This window comes from Aplosporella prunicola (genome assembly GCF_010093885.1).
Source record: "Aplosporella prunicola CBS 121167 unplaced genomic scaffold K452scaffold_15, whole genome shotgun sequence".
NCBI classification, from domain to species: domain Eukaryota; kingdom Fungi; phylum Ascomycota; class Dothideomycetes; order Botryosphaeriales; family Aplosporellaceae; genus Aplosporella; species Aplosporella prunicola.
The window spans coordinates 206,651-223,555 of NW_022983543.1; the positions used below are offsets into that span (position 1 = coordinate 206,651).

At 57.0% G+C, this 16,905-nt stretch overlaps 6 protein-coding genes and 1 non-coding gene across 7 annotated transcripts; 3 read left to right on the forward strand and 4 right to left on the reverse strand.

Moving 5' to 3' along the window:
* Positions 1-1,030: 1,030 nt before the first annotated feature.
* On the forward strand, positions 1,031-3,479 carry K452DRAFT_298952 (glycoside hydrolase family 17 protein; the record flags this gene model as incomplete). Its single annotated transcript, XM_033542170.1, has 2 exons — positions 1,031-1,755; positions 1,817-3,479. 2 exons carry the CDS (start codon positions 1,031-1,033, stop codon positions 3,477-3,479), a joined length of 2,388 nt encoding a protein of 795 aa, XP_033396590.1.
* A 1,062-nt stretch (positions 3,480-4,541) lies between these two features.
* K452DRAFT_t97 lies at positions 4,542-4,641 on the reverse strand. The gene has a single exon. It is a non-coding gene; the product is annotated as a tRNA-Asn (tRNA).
* Positions 4,642-4,973: 332 nt separating this feature from the next.
* On the reverse strand, positions 4,974-6,865 carry K452DRAFT_327201 (uncharacterized protein; the record flags this gene model as incomplete). Its single annotated transcript, XM_033544897.1, has 3 exons — positions 4,974-5,317; positions 5,394-6,403; positions 6,456-6,865. 3 exons carry the CDS (start codon positions 6,863-6,865, stop codon positions 4,974-4,976), a joined length of 1,764 nt encoding a protein of 587 aa, XP_033396591.1.
* A 468-nt stretch (positions 6,866-7,333) lies between these two features.
* K452DRAFT_288285 (uncharacterized protein) lies at positions 7,334-9,491 on the reverse strand. The gene is made up of 3 exons (XM_033540624.1): positions 8,952-9,491; positions 8,157-8,763; positions 7,334-8,100 (listed from the first exon to the last, which is right to left on the reverse strand). The coding sequence occupies exons 1-3, from the start codon at positions 9,411-9,413 to the stop codon at positions 7,577-7,579; spliced, it is 1,593 nt and encodes a 530-aa protein (XP_033396592.1). The 5' UTR covers positions 9,414-9,491; the 3' UTR covers positions 7,334-7,576.
* A 2,306-nt stretch (positions 9,492-11,797) lies between these two features.
* On the forward strand, positions 11,798-13,404 carry K452DRAFT_198999 (uncharacterized protein; the record flags this gene model as incomplete). The annotated part of the gene is made up of 2 exons (XM_033536002.1): positions 11,798-12,134; positions 12,191-13,404. Coding segments are annotated over 2 exons (1,551 nt in total), but the record flags the coding sequence as incomplete, so codon positions are not given.
* Positions 13,405-14,351: 947 nt separating this feature from the next.
* K452DRAFT_251660 (uncharacterized protein) lies at positions 14,352-15,894 on the forward strand (the record flags this gene model as incomplete). Its single annotated transcript, XM_033538224.1, has 2 exons — positions 14,352-14,409; positions 14,472-15,894. A coding segment is annotated over exon 2 (1,281 nt), but the record flags the coding sequence as incomplete, so codon positions are not given.
* A 195-nt stretch (positions 15,895-16,089) lies between these two features.
* On the reverse strand, positions 16,090-16,669 carry K452DRAFT_288289 (uncharacterized protein). Its single transcript, XM_033540625.1, has one exon. It carries the CDS (start codon positions 16,515-16,517, stop codon positions 16,290-16,292), a length of 228 nt encoding a protein of 75 aa, XP_033396595.1. The 5' UTR covers positions 16,518-16,669; the 3' UTR covers positions 16,090-16,289.
* Between the last annotated feature and the right edge of the window lie 236 nt (positions 16,670-16,905).

The window sequence follows — 16,905 nt, forward strand, 5'->3', positions numbered from 1 at the left end:
ATGAAGCCGCATTCGACCAAGAGCAACAACGACGTCCGATTTACGACAGCGTACACATTGCTTCAGCAGCCCTCGGCATTGATTTTTCAAGGTGACGCATCACCGTGCATATAAATTTAGAAGCTCAATCGATGAGATTCTGGTCGTATTGCTGGAGATTAGCGGTTGCTGTAAAAAGCAACTCGATGGAAGGCGGACAAAACAAGGTTGTTAGCCTTCCAAAGCTGAGGAGGCCACGTCCGCAGAAGCGCCCGTCTGGAAAAGGCTTTTGCGATCTGAAAGGTCCAGACGTTGGCGGAATATGTCACCATCTCGTTGCGGCCTTTCCCGATCCGGCGCTAGCGCAATATTGATTCGCGTTCTTCCCAGGACAACAGCTTCCCCGCCATGCGATACACCATGCGAGACAGGACGCAACCATTGAAGCAATGACACAGCGGCGTTCTGCACAAGGTCCAGTGAGTATTTGGCACGATTCCGGTCAGCCCACGACGACAGCTGCCGTGCTCGCCGCTAATGCAGAGATCGGAGACGTCGGGAGCATGAGAATAGAACAACCTACTCTATGACGATCACACCAGGCGCCGATGTTGGCGGTATCGTCTAGCCCGGGGTCTCCAGGATGACGGTGCGATGGCTCGTTTTGCGGGGCTCCTGTCATTGTGGCTGTCTCCTCCGCAAATCACGCACTGCAAGGCTGTCTAATCATAGCGCCCCAGGCCAAGAGTGGCTATCGTCCAGGAACGGCTGTCAACGCCATCGGCTCCGTTGAGTGTCGGTACCTGTCCGGCTGTCCCTGCGGCTCATGCTCATACGTCAAGAGCAAAACACATTGCTGGAAATCGGCAGACTTTTACGGGCAGCCGCTACTCATCCCAGTTGGCCACGCTCGCCTTCGGCCGGGCACTGATCTGCGGGATATAAGACCCTTCCGCCCTTGTCCTTTTTTTTTTTTTTCTTTTTTCTTTTCGTTCTGTCACTTGTTGAAGATTCTAGACATTCGTTTGTTTCCTATCTCTCCAGAATCAGAATGCATTCTTCTACACTTCTGGCCCTTGCGGCCTCCCTTTCGACTGCTGCTGCGCAGATCAAAGGCTTCAATTACGGCAGCACCTTTACCGACGGATCCGCCAAGCAGCAGGCTGATTTCGTAAATGATTTCAACACTGCTAAAGGCCTGTCTGGCGCCTCTGGCTTCACCAGTGCTCGGCTCTACACCATGATCCAGGGAGGCACTTCTAGCGACATAATCTCTGCCATTCCCGCTGCCATCAACACCAAAACTTCTCTTCTCCTTGGTCTCTGGGCTTCCGGCGGCGATGCTGCCTTTCAGAATGAGCTGAACACTCTCAACAATGCCATCAAACAGTATGGTTCGCAGCTCACTGAACTCATCATCGGCATTTCAGTCGGCTCGGAGGACCTCTACCGCAACTCCGTGACAGGTATCATCAACAAGTCAGGCATTGGCGCTGACCCCACCGTCATCGTGGGCTATATCCAGAGAGTCAAGTCTGCTCTCTCCGGAACCGCAGGCTCCGCCCTCCCCGTCGGCCATGTCGACACCTGGACAGCCTACGTCAACGACTCCAACAGCGCCGTCATCGACGCCTCAGACTTCCTCGGCATGGACGCGTACCCCTACTTCCAGAACACCATGGCCAACGGCATCGCACAAGGCCAAAGCCTCTTCAACGACGCCTTCCAGCAGACCAAGAACCACGCAGGCAACAAGCCGGTCTGGGTAACCGAGACGTAAGCACCCTTATATACATCCACTAAATCCCAGACCAGCAGACAACTAACACTATCACAGCGGCTGGCCCGTCTCAGGCCCCACCGAGAACCTCGCCGTGCCCGGCCTCGACCACGCCCAAACGTACTGGAACCAAGTCGGCTGCCAGAACCTCTTCGGCTCCGTCAACACCTGGTGGTACACGCTCCAGGACGCGGCGCCGGGCACGCCGAGCCCGAGCTTCGGCCTCGTTGGCTCCGACCTGAGCACGACGCCTCTTTACGACTTGAGCTGCGGCGCGGACTCGAATGCTTCCTCGGCGTCGGTCGATACCCAGGTCCCCTCGTCTTCGACTGTTGCTCCGCCTAGCCGTAATACCGGATCTCTAGTTACTTCACAGGCGGTTAGCAATGCCCCGATTCCGGGCGCTAATTATGCCTCTTCTGGCCCGGCTTCTGGTGCCGCCTCGGGTGCCACTGCTGGTGCCTCTGTTGCAGCTTCTGGTGCTGGTGCCGCGTCTGGTGCCGCGTCCGCCGGTGCTTCTGGCATCGCTGCTACCGGCGCTCCTGCTGCTGCCTCCGGCAGTGCCGCCGGTGCTGCTCCTGGCCCTGCTCCTACGGGTGCCGCTTCTAACGCTGCCTCTGGTGCTGCCCCTGGCGTTGTTGCTACCGGCGCGTCTGGTGCTGTCTCCGGAAGTGCCGCCGGTGCTGCTCCTGGGTCTGCTCCCACGGGTGCCGCTTCTAACGCTGCCTCTGACGTCGCTGCCACCGGCTCTGCACCTGGTGCAGCACCTGGCAGTGCTTCCAGCGGTGCTTCCGGCGGTGCCCCTACGGGTGTCGCCTCTGGCGCAGCATCCAAAGCCGCGTCGGGCGCTGCTCCAACCGGTGCCGCCGCCAGTGCTTCTGCGGCTGCCTCTGCAGCGGGCTCATCAGCTGCTGCTGGCCAGCCCCAGGCCGGCCAGCCCCAGGGAGCTGTGGAAGTCACTACGGTCATGCTCACTTTCTACACTACGTACTGTCCCACGCCGGGTGGTGTCACTGAGACTATTGCGAGGACTACGCCTATGACTACTTCGGTCTCTTTTGCTACTTCTGTCGTTGGCTCTGGCGCGGGCTCTGCTCCTGCTGCGTCTGCTCCCGCTGCTTCTGCTCCGGCGGGCACTGCACCTGCGGCTCCCGCTCCCGCGGTTTCTGCTCCGGCAGGCACAGCACCCGCGGCGTCAGCACCCGCAGCCTCCGCACCCGCAGCATCCAGCAGCGCATGCCCCGCGGACCTCTCCGGGGCCTACGAATACCCGCACCTAATCGTGCCGGTCGACGCCACCGCGCCGACCAAATCCTCCGGCATCAGCGAATACGGCACCATCAGCAGCAGCATCTCGTCGCTCTTCAACTTCGACATCCCCTCCAGCGACGCAGGCAAGACATGCACGCTCACGTTCCTGTTCCCGCAGCAGGCGCAGCTCGAAACCAGCAACTACACGCTCAGCGGCGCGGGCGGCGTGGCCGCGTACAAGCTGGCGAGCCCCGCGGCCGCGGACACGAGCTTCGCGACTGTGCCTGCGCGCACCCAGATCGGTGACGTGCACAGCCTTGTTCCGGGCAGCGCGTATGCGCTGGCGAGTTTTGCGTGCCCGGCTGGCCAGGCTGTCGGCTTTGAGCTGGCTGCTACTGGCGCGCTGGACTTGACGTTTTTCCAGGACTATAACCCGAGCCCGTTGGGCTTGTTTGTCACGGTGTGCTAGACTGGCTTGCTGACGGCTGGGATAGCGGTGCCGTGTTAGCGACTGGTGCAGAGTGAGTGCTGTTGAGGCTTCTTGGTCGTATCTGTCTTGGAGCACTTCTTCTTCTTCTCTTGCCATCGCTTACCTACCTACGTTTTATTGGATTGAAGCACATTTTTTCTTCAAAAGTACGATCTTTTAATGATCATGATGTAGGGATTGGGATGTATGACACGAATTAAACAAAAAGGGATGATATAGCTTCATGAGAGATGGCTGTAAACGTTGAATGAGATTAAAGACATATACCGTATACACTGTATGTTTTACTTCTGGTGACTTAGTAAATTGTGGTATTGTTTGCAAATTTCCTGGGTAAACCCAACAACGCACCCAAAAACCCACCAGTAAGTAACCTCATCCAAACTCCCACCCACCCCCACACCCGACAACAGAAACCCCCAAAAGCAGCACCACCCCAACCCCCGTCTATCCACCAAACACGCCCACCACACCGACCCAGCACGCCTGGGTACGGATTATTTGATAAGTAATCACCACGCTGGTGACGCACTCGCACCTACATACATATACGCGTATGCCCCAAACCCGCCATGGAATTAATCCATCCAATCCATCCGATCCACCCATGCGCCATGCGCCATGCACGCAAGCCCACGCCGCAGCACCTACCCAAACCGACCCATCCCATCCCAACTCATCAGGCCATCCATCCGCCCGTCCGCTGCAAGCCCTCGCACCGCAGCAGCAGCAGCTACAGCAGCAGCAGCGGCAGCAGGAGCAGAAGCAACAGGACACCCCAGCAGCCGAGCATATCCGAGCGGGCGCGCACCCGCATCCGCTTCCGCGTCCTTAACCGCTTCCATTCCCTATCCCCTACCCCAACCCCAACCCAGCCCCATGCACCAATACGCGCATCCCCCCAGTCCAGTCCCCTACCAAAAACGCAAAACCCCCGCTGCAGAAAATTACATGCATGCAATGAGAGAGCGTGTGAGCCTTCCTCGTAGGGACCAAGCACGAACTGACAAAATAAAAAATAAAAAAAGCAAAAGACTATAACTCCCCCGGACAGGCTTGAACTGTCAACCTCCTGATAGCCAAGCGATCCGTGCGGATGCTCTTAACAGTCAGACGCGCTAGCCAATTGCGCCACGGAGGAAGTTCTGGGCTGCGTGATGGATTGGTTCTATCACGTGATTGAAAATTGAACTTGTTGGCTTAGTATATATAGTGTACTTTTTGTGAGTGATTCGAGGTTAGTAATGATGATGCTTTTCTCTGGGGGAGGGTAATGTTTTGATATCGTCGTCCTGGCAGAGCTTGTTTTTTAGATAGTAATGATGAGTTTTAAGGTCTATCAACAACTAAGAATTTTCATTTTCATGGTCAACATCTCAGACATCATAACTCATCACCCCTAACCAACCCCCAACCCCCACACCAATACCTCCATCCTCCCCCACCACACCACCCCACACCCACATCCCCTACTTAGCGACTCAGCTTCTTCTCCCTCACAAACCACGCGCTCACCGCCGCTCCCGCCACCAGCGCAATCTGCAGCGCAAACGCATACCGTGTGCTCTGGGCATAGCACGTGCGGACCAGTTCCCTGACGCCCGGCTCCAGCGTGCGGATATACTCGATGCTCTGGCGCACGCGCTCAGCAATATGCGCGGCCTCGTCGCCGGCGCCCAGTGCCGTCTCAAGTCGTGCCCGCAGCGATTGGTTGACTAGGGTTGCTGCGACCGAGACGCCGAAGACGGAGCCCAGGCTGCGGAAGAGGTAGGAGCATGCGGTCGAGACGGCTTGGTCTGAGTGCGCGGAATTGGCGACTGGAAAAGAGGGTGTGGTTAGTTAGGGGTTCTGTATGTGTGTATGTGTGTGGTTTGGGGAGGGGAGGACACTTACTCAGGCCGATGAGCGAGGTGGTTACGCCAATGCCGTTCGAGAAGCCGGAGATCATGAGGCCGATAATGATGCCGAGGGTTGTGCTGGCGAGGATGCCTGTGGAGAGCAGGATCGTGGCGGCGCCGACGACAAGCCCGCTGTATCCGCACACTGTGATCCAGTAGTATTTCCCTGTCCGCTGCATGTAGAAGCCACCAAACAGGCTTCCGGAGACGCCGGCGATGATGCCAGGGATGAGGCGCACACCGGCTTCGGTGGCCGTGTTGCCGTCGACTACTTGGAAGTACAGCGGGACGTAGAACAGCGCGGCCATGTAGCCACTGAAGGAGAAGAAGTTGCAGAAGTAGCATGCTACGAGGGAGCGCTCGAAGATGATGTGGCCTGGCGCGAACGGCTCTGAGGCAATCTTGATCTCGACGAAGATGAAGATGAGGAAGAGGGGCAGCGAGCAGCTGAGTGCGATGATAGTCATTTTATTTGACCACGCAACATTTGAGCCGTGATCGAGACCTAACAACAGCGCAAAAACTGCCGAGATCAGGACAATGGCGCCCAGGAAGTCGATGCGGCGCAGCTTCTCCTTCCAATGACTGTGATCCTGCTTGGGGAGCTTGAGCACAAAGCTGACAGCCGCGAAGGCAACGAGGCAGAGCGGCGGTTGTACAAGGAAGACCCATCGCCAGCCGATGAAATCAGACATGATTCCGCCCAGCGGTGCACCGCAACCCGCTCCAGAGGCGAAGATGATGTTGATGTAGCCCTGCCACTTGCCGCGCTCCCGCAGCGATACCACATCCGACATTAGGATGGACACAACGGTTGTCATGCCGCCACCGCCGATGCCGGCAAATGCTCGCGCGGCAATCAGCTGATTTATATCTTTGGCAAGACCGCAGAACAAACATCCGATCCCAAAGATGGTGTAAGCGAAGAGGAGGCATGATTTGCGGCCGAAGATGTCGGAGAGCTTGCCGTAGAGGGGTTGGAAGGACGTGAGGGTCAAGAAATACCTGTCGCACGATCAGTATATATGCGTGGCAATAAAGACCTGGCCGCTCTTACGCCGTAGCAATCCAGGACGTGTTGCTCAACGCGCCCAAATCCGAACCAATCCTTCCGTAGCTGCTCACAATGATAGTCTGGTCCGCCGCAGCCAGGAATATGCCCACCGCTATCGCCGGCATAATATACTTCATGCGTGCCTTGACATCGGGCAGACCCTGGTACTGCTTCATGCGGTCGATGTTGCTGAGCTGTCTCTCCAGGTCGCCGCCATCCTCGGTGGCCGCGTCCTCGGTGGCATATTCGTCCTCGTCGATTTCGTATGAGCCATTGGCGTCGGCGCCCTCGGGGACCAGGCCGGCGCTGGGGTCTATGGGCTGTGGCGGGATGTGCTGGAGGTCGTCGGCATCGTGCTTGGGCAGGAGCGGCGAGGTTTCGGAGGGCACGTGGCCGTTGGACGCGTGCGGCATGGTGGTGAGGCGTCTCTCAGGACTTCAGATCACTCGCGTGCTCCTCTCTGGGCGTGCAGCAGTTGGACCATGGCAGCGGGCGGGAACACGCGTGCGGCGGGCTTTTTTGTACCGAGTCGCTCCTCTCGGGATCGTCGCTGGTCTGCCGTTGCGACTCCATCTGCCGTGATGTCGTGCTCTCGATCCGCCCACGTCCGTTCCGTGCGTCAGCCGCCGTATCTCTGTTCTGCCGCTGCAATGCTAACCCTTTGCAGCCATTGCGCCTTAATCGTGCGCCGCGTTGCGACATTGGCGCTTTGTGCTTCACGCGGTCTCGCCTCGGCTTTACCCGCGCCTTGTCTGAATGGGGCAATACCCACGGTTCCATTGTCGGGAGGAGGTGCTCGAACCAGCAGTTCGGCGGCGTGTGTGGGGACATCATAGATTGCCAAACACAGAGTTGTCTGTATCGAGGCTTCAAAGCAAAAACTCAATCAGCAGCGCCCCCAGCGGTCCCCACTCTTGGCGCGCGTGTTATTCAAACTGCTTCTTGGGAGGTATCTAGGCTTGGAAATGAAAAAAGTGGGATAAGAAACCACTATCACCCATTGATTAATCGTCCCATACGCCGTCAAATGCGTACCTCGTCTCTCGTCATCCCACCGTTGCTGGCAGAAGCATCATACATACACATGTCTTGTCTTCCTGTTTTCAAGTCCAGCATGTCCCTCCTCATAGCTTGACGCCCCAAACTCCCCTTCCGCCGCTGACGCCAAGCCATTCGCCGCCCTGGGCCGTCAAAGCACTTTGCGGAGCCCAGCTTAGATTGCCGACCTCGTAGTCGCACTTCCAGCTTGCGCATGGCCCCTTCATGTTCACGTTACCGGATCCCGAAGCTTGGCCAGACGTGCCATTGCCCACAGTCGTGGTGACAGTGGCGTCGGAGGCGTTCAGTTGGGCCCCGTTCTGCGAATGGAGAAGGTCCCAGACCATAACAAGGTTGTCGTCAGCTCCAGATGCGAGCATGCCGCGACGGGTTGGAGACCAGTCGATACTGTTAAGGGGTGCTTGGTGGCCTCTCAGTTCTAGAAGGGCTTGGCCGGGCTGCCGGACGTCGAGGATTCGGATGATGTTGCTGTCTGAAGCAAAGGTTGCGAGGAGGTGCGCATCGTGAGGAGATGCAGCTAGTCGGAGAAGCGGAGGCGCATAAGACATCATTTGTTGCGCTTTGGTGGGGGACATTCGGCCAGGAGATCCTAGAAATGGAGCATCAGTAGCTGGGACTGAATCGTATCGTCTATTGAACACTCACCCTTCTCTTCCTTCTTTTCCGTGGGCTCATAAATAATCGTAGAATGCTCTAAGCTACGAAGATCGAACATCCGGACGCTGCCATCTGCTCCACAACTGACAAAGACATCAACGCTGCCGGCACAGAATCGGACATCAAAAACTTCTTTGTCATGAGCAATGAGCTGCGTCTTCGCGGTAAGAGTTGGTATATCCCATATCGTGCAGGTAGTGTCGATACTTGACGTGATAATGAGTTTAGGGGAGAGCGTGTTCCAGTCCAGGGAAGTCAGAGGCGCAGTGTGTTCCGGAGACTTGGAGTTCGAGAGCAGAGCCAGAGGCGTCAGCTTTTGGACAGGAGGTTCTCTCTGGTTGACATTGGAGGAACGAGTGATAGTGTTGCTGGCCTGGTTGGCGGTTGCTTGCGGCAGCGACCACAGCCGAAGATGATCGCCGGAGGTTGCTAGAAGGTCCGTAGATTGCTTTTGCGACGACGGAGGCTCCCATAGTATCCGAGTCACGGGGTAGGAACATGTCGCCTCAGCGACACGAGTATACTCGATGCCATATCCTGGTGCGCCAGGCGTTGTAGCTTCTTGGGGAGCGACCTGGGTATCCAGGATTTGGATCTGGTATAGCGGTTAGGACTCGGTTGCTCAACTATCTTTGGCGGAAAAGCATCTCGCATAACACCCATGAGACGGTATATGGGGCCCGGATGGCCAATTGCAAGATCCCGAGAAGGATAATGTCGGTCTCTTCCCGAAAGTCTCTTTTCCGCCGGATGCAGCTCTTCATAGCGCATTGGAATACTCACAAAGTTATGGGGATCTTCCAGATAGCTTCCAACAGCCATCTTTCCAGCGCTGTTTCCTCCTTGCACAGGCCATTTGCACCAATCGAATGCATAGACGGCCCATGGCGCCAGGTAGTTGCTGTTTCCAGGCGGCCGATTGTCCAACTCTGAGAAGATGGTTGTTCCAGACGCCGATTCCTCCCCAATGTTCGAGTTGGCCCGCGGCCGTATGTCTGCTAGCCCCAAGGGCGAGTTGGAGGCGGCACCAGCTTGCGGAGTGGGTGGCGCATAATGTCGCTGTGGCTGGCTCGGGGTCTGCGCGTACTTTGGAACGTCGGGCGTCTGCGCGGTCGAGGAAAAAGGGATATATTTCTGGTCCAGACCAGCTGGGCTCGATCGCGAATAGCTGTGGGAGTGCTGGCTCATGGTGTTGGAGCGCGTAGGTAAGGTGTATTGCTGGGCGTTTGAGTTAACCTGAGGCATAGTCGGCACTGTGATGGGCGCGGTGAAGGACGAGGAAGGGCCTGGCCGTTGCGCGATGCCGGGCTGGAGGCTGCCGGGGACGCCACTGCTGGTTGACTGCGGATTAGCAAAATGAGTGTCCTGAAGTTGCGAAGCGGCGTGGTGGAGGTTGACGGCAGGCGAGTATTGGTCCGGTGAGTTGTACAACTGCTGCTGACCAGCCATAGAGCTTGGGATATGCAATTCCTCTGGCGCTCTGCCCAACGTCATGGGCCGCCGCGGATTCGCTGCCGCTCCTCCAGCTGCAACGCCAGGCCCAGGTAGGCCCGAAGCAGCGGGTGGGGCGGTGTGCCCTCCGCTGTGAAAGCCTGGGTCGTTGCCGCTGCCAGGCGTGAGAGCGTCAGTGCCGGCGGCCGTAGTGCCAGACGCCGCGACGCGCTTGCCTTGGGGCGCGCCGATGGCGCTCAAAGCCTGGGCAGCGTGGTAGATGCCGTGGGCGGCTCCTGTGCCGCTGGCCGCGTTGGGCGTATGGTGGTGCGAGTGGAACGGCATGGTGCCCGCGGGCGAGGCCTGGATAGCGCCCAGGGCCGAGGGGAAGAAGGGCAGAGAGGGAACGAGTGGGGAGAGGGTGGGAGCGTTACCTGCGAATCTGTAACAGACAAGGGCCAAGTGATTGCCGTGTAGGGATGATGGCCGCTGACTGTACACCGGCCGACGCGAAGGGGATGCTTGGGCGCGGGGGTCGGAGCTCATGTTGTTGCAACGAGCTGCCCAATTTTGGCCTACTCCATTGCGCCGACAACCCAACGTTATTTCGTGAAGTCTGCTCCCGTCCATCACTTTCCGCCACGGGTTCTAGTGGAAGATCACAGGCCTGCTCTCTGCCTTTTGCTTCCACCGCCGCCGTCTCCGCCGTCAGATTCCATGCCTGGCTGCCTGGCTAGGTAGGCCGCGTCACTCTTGACAGTCCCTGCAACTCCACGACTCTGCCATCCTGTTACCTACCTGGCACTTCCGCTTGTTGTCGTTTTCGCACCCAAGTACATTCTAGTCATTGGTTTTGCAATGTTGAACTGCGTTATTGCTATAAAAGAAGATATCAATTATATACTAGAGGAGTCGTCGACGCACGTGTCATCTTGCTTCCTATTGGAGGCATTAGAAAAGCCAACTTTCGTATGAGTTAGGAGGCTACTGTAAAGCTAACCATAGGCCTCAAGTTCTGGGCATTTGATATTATAACATTGGCGTCATAGTACGTACATGTAGCAGTAGGTAGCCAGCTGTCTATTGTAAAACCAAATAGGTTAGCGGTTAATCAAGGGTCTAAGCTAAGGGAACTGTTCGATATATTGAAGTATCATGTAGGCACCGGTTAAGATGTTTTCCTACACCCCGAAAACGTGAAACATAAATGCAAAGCTAACTATAATATTTCGCCACAGGGTTTCATGGAGTGATTAGCAACGTTGCAGAAATCATTGTTGTTGCCCTAGGTATCCATGTAGCATCGTCGACTCGTGAGTCTTTAGCTAGCTTTGTCCCCCCACACAGCAGAAAGACGTCTTCTGGCGTAGAAGAAGGATATCGTAATCGAAACGTCAAGGTACATGGGGACCGGGGTGCAAGATCCGACTACGGCCCATCTACCTGCCTGTTTGCGGGTTTGGTCCTTTGGATCCCCGTTACAGTGGTACCGAGTTTCGTTCGGCTGATGTCGGTAGGTACCTCGTGCTTCTTTTGGCCACTGAGCCGCCTCCGCGCAGTCGTCGGCTGACACCGGGGGTTTCAGTTGCGGACGTGTGTGACTTGGAAGTTGTACGGCGGTGGGACGCCCTTTTTAACGAGGGCGCCACGGGAGCGGGAGGGCCAGCGCCAGGCCTCTTCGCGCCCTGGGTGTCGATCTGGTCCAGTGCAAGGGCGAGCATGCAGCGCTTCGTTGGCAACGCATCGCTCCGCCCGGCTGCATCCGTGTGCTCTGCTGCGGGCAAATGCAGCAAGAATCAATCAGGTGACGCCCTAGGCCGCAATGGGCTTCAGGCCTCGCTCGACTGCCCGCTCCATTGGCCTTGCCCTCTCCTTGTCCGCACTCCACCCACGATGCGATAGCGCTCGGCTGACACGCCTGCATCTGCCTCTGCCATCTGCTGCTGCTTTTTCCTGATGTCGCGGCCACCTTAATATGCGCCGCCCAGCTCCCCCATCCGTCCGCTCTTCTTCCCTCGCCCCCGCTCTCTCTCAAGTCCGCCACTCTCTTCGCCTCGCCCTCGACCGCCCCCTCCGATCCCCACCCTGCTCCTCAGGCCGTTGGAGCTGCGTCTGCGCCGCCGTCGTGGTCACTTGACCCGGTGGATGCGCACCTTTACCCCGCGTGATCCTCCGGCATGGCCTCCGTTAGCGGAGCTGGCCTTCTGAGCCTCTCCAACGAGCTTCTGCGCGAGATCCTCGACCACATCGAGGCCGATCCGGAGAAACTCGTCAATCTCGACCGCCGCGCCTATCTCTCGCAGGAAAGCTTCAAGCCCCCGCCACTGCCGGCCCCGAACCAGGCCCAGGACGTCGGCCATTTCCGCCTCACGTGTAAGAGGTTTTCCGAATTAGGCGCCATCCATCAATTTGCCCGCGTCACGACCCGATTCTCGCGCAAGGGCTTCAAGCGGCTGGAGAACATTGCGGGCCAACCCCATCTTTCCCAGCATGTCAAGAAGTTCAGTTACATGGTGCCGTACTTCTACGTAGAGGGTCCTCCACAACTACCGTGATTCGTGCCAGCGCGCCATGACTGACGTGCTTCATAGGAAGAGAGCGCGTTCAGCAGCTTTTGCCGACCTTGCAGGATAGTCTGGGCTTATTGGATGTGCGGCATTTCGTACGGAAGATCAACGAACAGAAAGAGTTGGTGGCAACGGGAGAAGACGAACGCGTATTAAAGAAAGCCCTCTCGGCTTTTACCTCTCTGCAGCACGTTCAGATCCTTCGAGTTCAAGACCAAGAGACGGGCGCGCTCATATCCTACATCCGCCAACATGACAACCTCAATCAGTTTGTCGAGTTACGGTGGGATCCGGCCTGTTCACACAGCGCCAAAACCATTGGCGCCGCATTGTTGGCCTCCAAATCACCTTGCTCGCGGTTCTCGTCGCCAATGCTCAGCCCGCAAAGCGCGATCGTGCTGGCAGCGCATCCGCCGCAGGCGTTTACCTCGTTAGCGGAGCGGCTGACATGTCTGGAGCTGCATTTTGATGATGGCTCGGACCTGGACGCCAAAATGCGGGAACTCTCAGGCCTCTTTCACACCGTCTTTACAGCGGCCAAAAACATGCAAGCAGTGCATGTAGGATTCCCCTCACACAGACCCCTGAGCTTGAGGCTAGAGGAAATCTTCCACAATGTACGCTGGGATAAACTTCTGGCATTTGGTATTCAGGCTTGGAAACTGGATGCAGACGAGATCATTGCTCTCGCCCAGCGGCATCGGGATCGTTTGAAGGGCCTTCGACTACGCGATGTTCTTTTGAAGGATGGCAGCATGTGGAAGGACGTTCTGGCTTACCTGCGCGATGACATGTTCCGGCTAGACTGGGTATCCCTGCGACGCATCGGTTATGCGAAACATTTCGATGAGCAGTGGGCCGTCGCCGGCGCCGAGGTTCCAGATGATCCACCCGGAGGCGCTAGCGAAAGCGACGACGAAAGCGATATCGACGACTGGGACCCGCACGCTGGAGCAGATATGGCTGGTTATGACAGTTCACTCGGTGAAGAGACGGACCCTAGCGATTCGGAAAACGAGCGTTCGGATGACGACAACGGACCTGAAGAGGAGGGAATGGACTTCCCAATGATCTCGCCTGATACGCCGTCTTCCGTCCCCTGGTGCAATTGTGGAAGAAATTCGTTCCTCGAGAGCCCCGAAGCGCTGGGCGACGACGGAATTTTCGTTTCCAATGCGCAACGGAAATTGTGGGAAAAGTGGGTTGTGAGGAGATGTCCCGAGCACAGCGGGAAATAGTAGAGGATTTAATTGGCGCAGTGGATGTCCTCCCCGGGTGGAAGGTCTGAATCCACCTGGTAGCTTGCAACCGACAGCGAGCATGCTATGGAGTCAACATGCACATGAAACCCACTTTCTTACGGGCACACAGGCCAACCGCTTAGAGCCATCCGTTCTGCTTCGGTCCACAACGACTGGTTATCAATGGCCATCCTGGTGAACCTAAGAATAATCAGGGTGTCTTATTTCTTGGATGCCACCTATCTTGTTCTGCCGTACCGCCACTAGCATTTCCACATGAAACAAAAATAGTCTCGGCGCTTGGTAAATGGTCTTCTATTCGCTCACAAAGTCCAGGCTCCTACGAATCTGTCGCAGCAAAATTGCCGTCTGTCTCCGCACCCGGTTCCTGTTCGCTGCTACAGCCATGGAAAAATTTGCACTCTTCAAAGTCGTATTACTCAGAGACCATCGCTCACTTGATTTGGGCATTGCGTGTTCAGCTTTCTTAGTTCTTGCTGTATCTTCATTTGCCCCTCCCGCATTCTGCATAATCACACACTCCCACTACGAAGATCGTCGAGAATATATATTTTTTATTTCTCCGGCGCTTATGATTGTTTCAGTTCGTTCCTTAATTTTGCGTTTCTACATTCCGCTTGGTTGGGGTTGGAGATGAGCAGAGCCAGCCAGTAAGCAATAGGATCGACCAAATATTGCATGGCAGACTGGAATGTTGGGACGAGGTAAAAAAAGGGTTCCTTGCTAGTTTGTTTGGAGAAACAGCACGCGCACAAAGTCATTGAGAAAATGCCAGCTATTGCCTGTAGAGGCGATGCATGTTTGAGATGTGATCTCGTCACGAGTCATGAGAGCTATTCCAATCGGGCTAGCGGCATTTCCCCGGACCCGAAGGCAGCTGCGATGCACATGGGACTCGGGAGCCCTCGTCACTCGACCCACCACGACGCACCTCAGTCCGCGTGCCCTGCCAACTGCCATACTTTCCCCCTCGCCCCCGAGGTGAGTCTCGCCCTTCTCCCCCTCGTTCCTCTCGCCTCCTCGCTAACCGCCATGGCTCTCAGGTCCTGGCTGCACCAAGCTTCCTCTAGCTTTCTAGCCTTCCCCACCGAGCACCACGACGACCGACGCGAGCATGAGCTGCCGCATTTGTACCACAACAACTCTTTAAGCAGCAAGACCAGCACAAACAACACCAACGGCAAAATGTCTCCGTCCTTCTCCCCCTCTCCGCCCATGTCTCCACCACCTCCGCCCCGCCCGACTATACCTCCCGCTCCCGTGACAGCCAGCGTGCACGCGTCAACCGTGCGCCTGAAGCAGACGCGTGCATTGCCAGATGCGATGCTTCTGCTGCGACGGCGCGAGAAGCAGCTCCATGCGGAATTGCAAGACTTGCTGGACGCACAGGAAGAGGCACTGAGCCGGGAGTCAATCGGCGGCGATGCAGGGCGAGAAGGAGACGATATGGGGCTGAGCAGTGGGAGCCTCACGCCTACTGTACAGAGCTTAACGGGAAGCAAAGGCAACGCCTTAGAGCAGCAGCAGCAATCTCGCCGTAGCCGCAATCGCAATATTGGAATTGGCAGCGCCAGAAAAGGAATCCGGAAGGCTATGCGGCAGCTGGCGGCCGTGAAGGATGAAGAGGGATATTTGCTCGATGCAAACAAAACGAAGAACAACGCGGTACTGGAGAAGCTAGCTACGTGGGAGGAGCAGAGAGGAGGGTTGGAGAAGCAGATACACGACATTGAGGAATATGGCAATGAGGGGTCCAGAACCGACGCCCTTAGAGAGGAAGCACACACGCTGGAAGGCGAGATCCAGGAGCTCGAGCAGAAGCTACGCGACATGAAGACCAGACACCGCAGCCTGGTGACGGAGATCAGCGACATCGAGAACGCAGTGCAGTCGAAACTGTCCTCGTACAAGACGTCCCTATCCCTCCTCGAATCGGACATCAACACGTTCCTTCAAAGCAAGCGGCCGCGCTCCCCCGACGCGGGCACCACCCCCGAGGCCGCCCCCTTCTACAGTGTGCACCCGAAACGACGCACGCTCAGCATGGCAAAAGAGCACTTCCAAGACGCACTAACGACGCTGTCAACGCAACAAACAGCCATCGAGACCGAGCGGGCAGCGCTGGACGAAGGCGCGCTGATCTGGACCGAGATCGTGCGCACAGTCAGTGACTTTGAGCGCAAGATAGCAGCGGCGACGCAGGCGCACGCGGCCGACGCGCTCGCCGAGGCAAGGCTCCTCCTCGCGGAGCTGGAGCGCACGATTGCAGCCGTGGACGCGCGCCACGAGGCCGCGCAGGACAAGGGCTGGACGCTGCTCGTGTGCTGCATTGGCGCGGAGTTGAGCGCGCTGCACCAGGGGCGGGGCATCCTGGAGGGGATGCTGAAGGCGGCAGGAGGAGGAGGAAGAGGGGGAGGAGGCGAGGCAGGAGACGGCGAAGACGGCAAGGCGCTGCAGGAGCGCGACGTCGATGTGGCGTTTAGGCCGAGTATGGGCGGCGGTGGTGGTAGTGGTGATAGCGCGAGTGCTAGTGGTGAGGGCGAAGCTGAGGCCGATGAGCCCCGTGCTGCTGCTGTTGAGTCGGAGGCTGAGAAGCGCGTCCCTCCTGCGCGCCCTATCAGACATGAGTACCATACGGATGAGGACGAGCCGGACCCGGAGTTGTTGATCTCGCACCAGGATACGGATGACGAGTGAGTGCGTGCGTGGGGAGGGGGGTGGAGGGTAGGGGAGCGGAGGCACATCACCATCAGCGACAGCAGCGTGCGTGGCGTTGGATACGACATCGCGCAACCTGACAGCCTGCTTGGTCGATTGCTTGCTTGCTTGCTTGCCTAGTTGGCGGGGTTTCTAGCCCTGCGTCACGTAAAGAGGAGGTTCAGGAGACAGGAGACAGGCATTGCTAGCTCGTTAGTGCGTTCATCCTTGCAGGGCGTAGAGCGTAGAGCAGGGTGTTGTGTTGTGTTGTGTTGTGCAGGGGCAGAGATGAGAGACGGCGCGCTTGGCCGCGTGCTTGGTAGGTCTTTGTACCTAGGTAGGTAGCTGGCACTGAGTCTGGCTGCTGGCTTGGGCAGAGTGATGAGTGTCATGGGCGGATGGGGATAACGAGTTTAACGAGTTTCCTTTTTCTTTTTCTACGTGTTTGTTTGTGTTTTGTGTGATTGCGTGAGGGGTGAGGGGGTGGTGTTTGTGTTTGTGTGTGTTTGTGTGTGTGTAGGGTTGCGAGTGAGGGCGTGAGATGCGTAGAAAGCGATAGCTTGTGGCTAGATTGATTGATGTGTTTGAGACATCGTTTTTGATAAATGCTTTGGAATGAACGAACGATAGTGGGCATTAAAGATGCTGGGATATTTAGCTACAACGGTATATTTGAGTAGGAAAGCAGTGGCTGATGGGGTGGGGTTAAGGGATCCCGCGTTTACGTAGCTTGACCAGCGTGTAAAATACGTTGGACAACAGATCCAGATGAGACCGCGT

Excerpts from the sequence above, each read along its gene's own strand:
- K452DRAFT_288289 (XM_033540625.1), bottom strand. The coding sequence starts at position 16,517 with ATGACACTCATCACTCTGCCCAAGCCAGCAGCCAGACTCAGTGCCAGC.
- K452DRAFT_288285 (XM_033540624.1), bottom strand. The coding sequence starts at position 9,413 with ATGCCTCAGGTTAACTCAAACGCCCAGCAATACACCTTACCTACGCGC. Across the intron at positions 8,764-8,951 it reads TGGAAGATCCCCATAACTTT|ATCCAAATCCTGGATACCCA; the intron begins GTGAGTATTCCA and ends CCGCTATACCAG. Across the intron at positions 8,101-8,156 it reads GGAAAAGAAGGAAGAGAAGG|GATCTCCTGGCCGAATGTCC; the intron begins GTGAGTGTTCAA and ends CTCCATTTCTAG.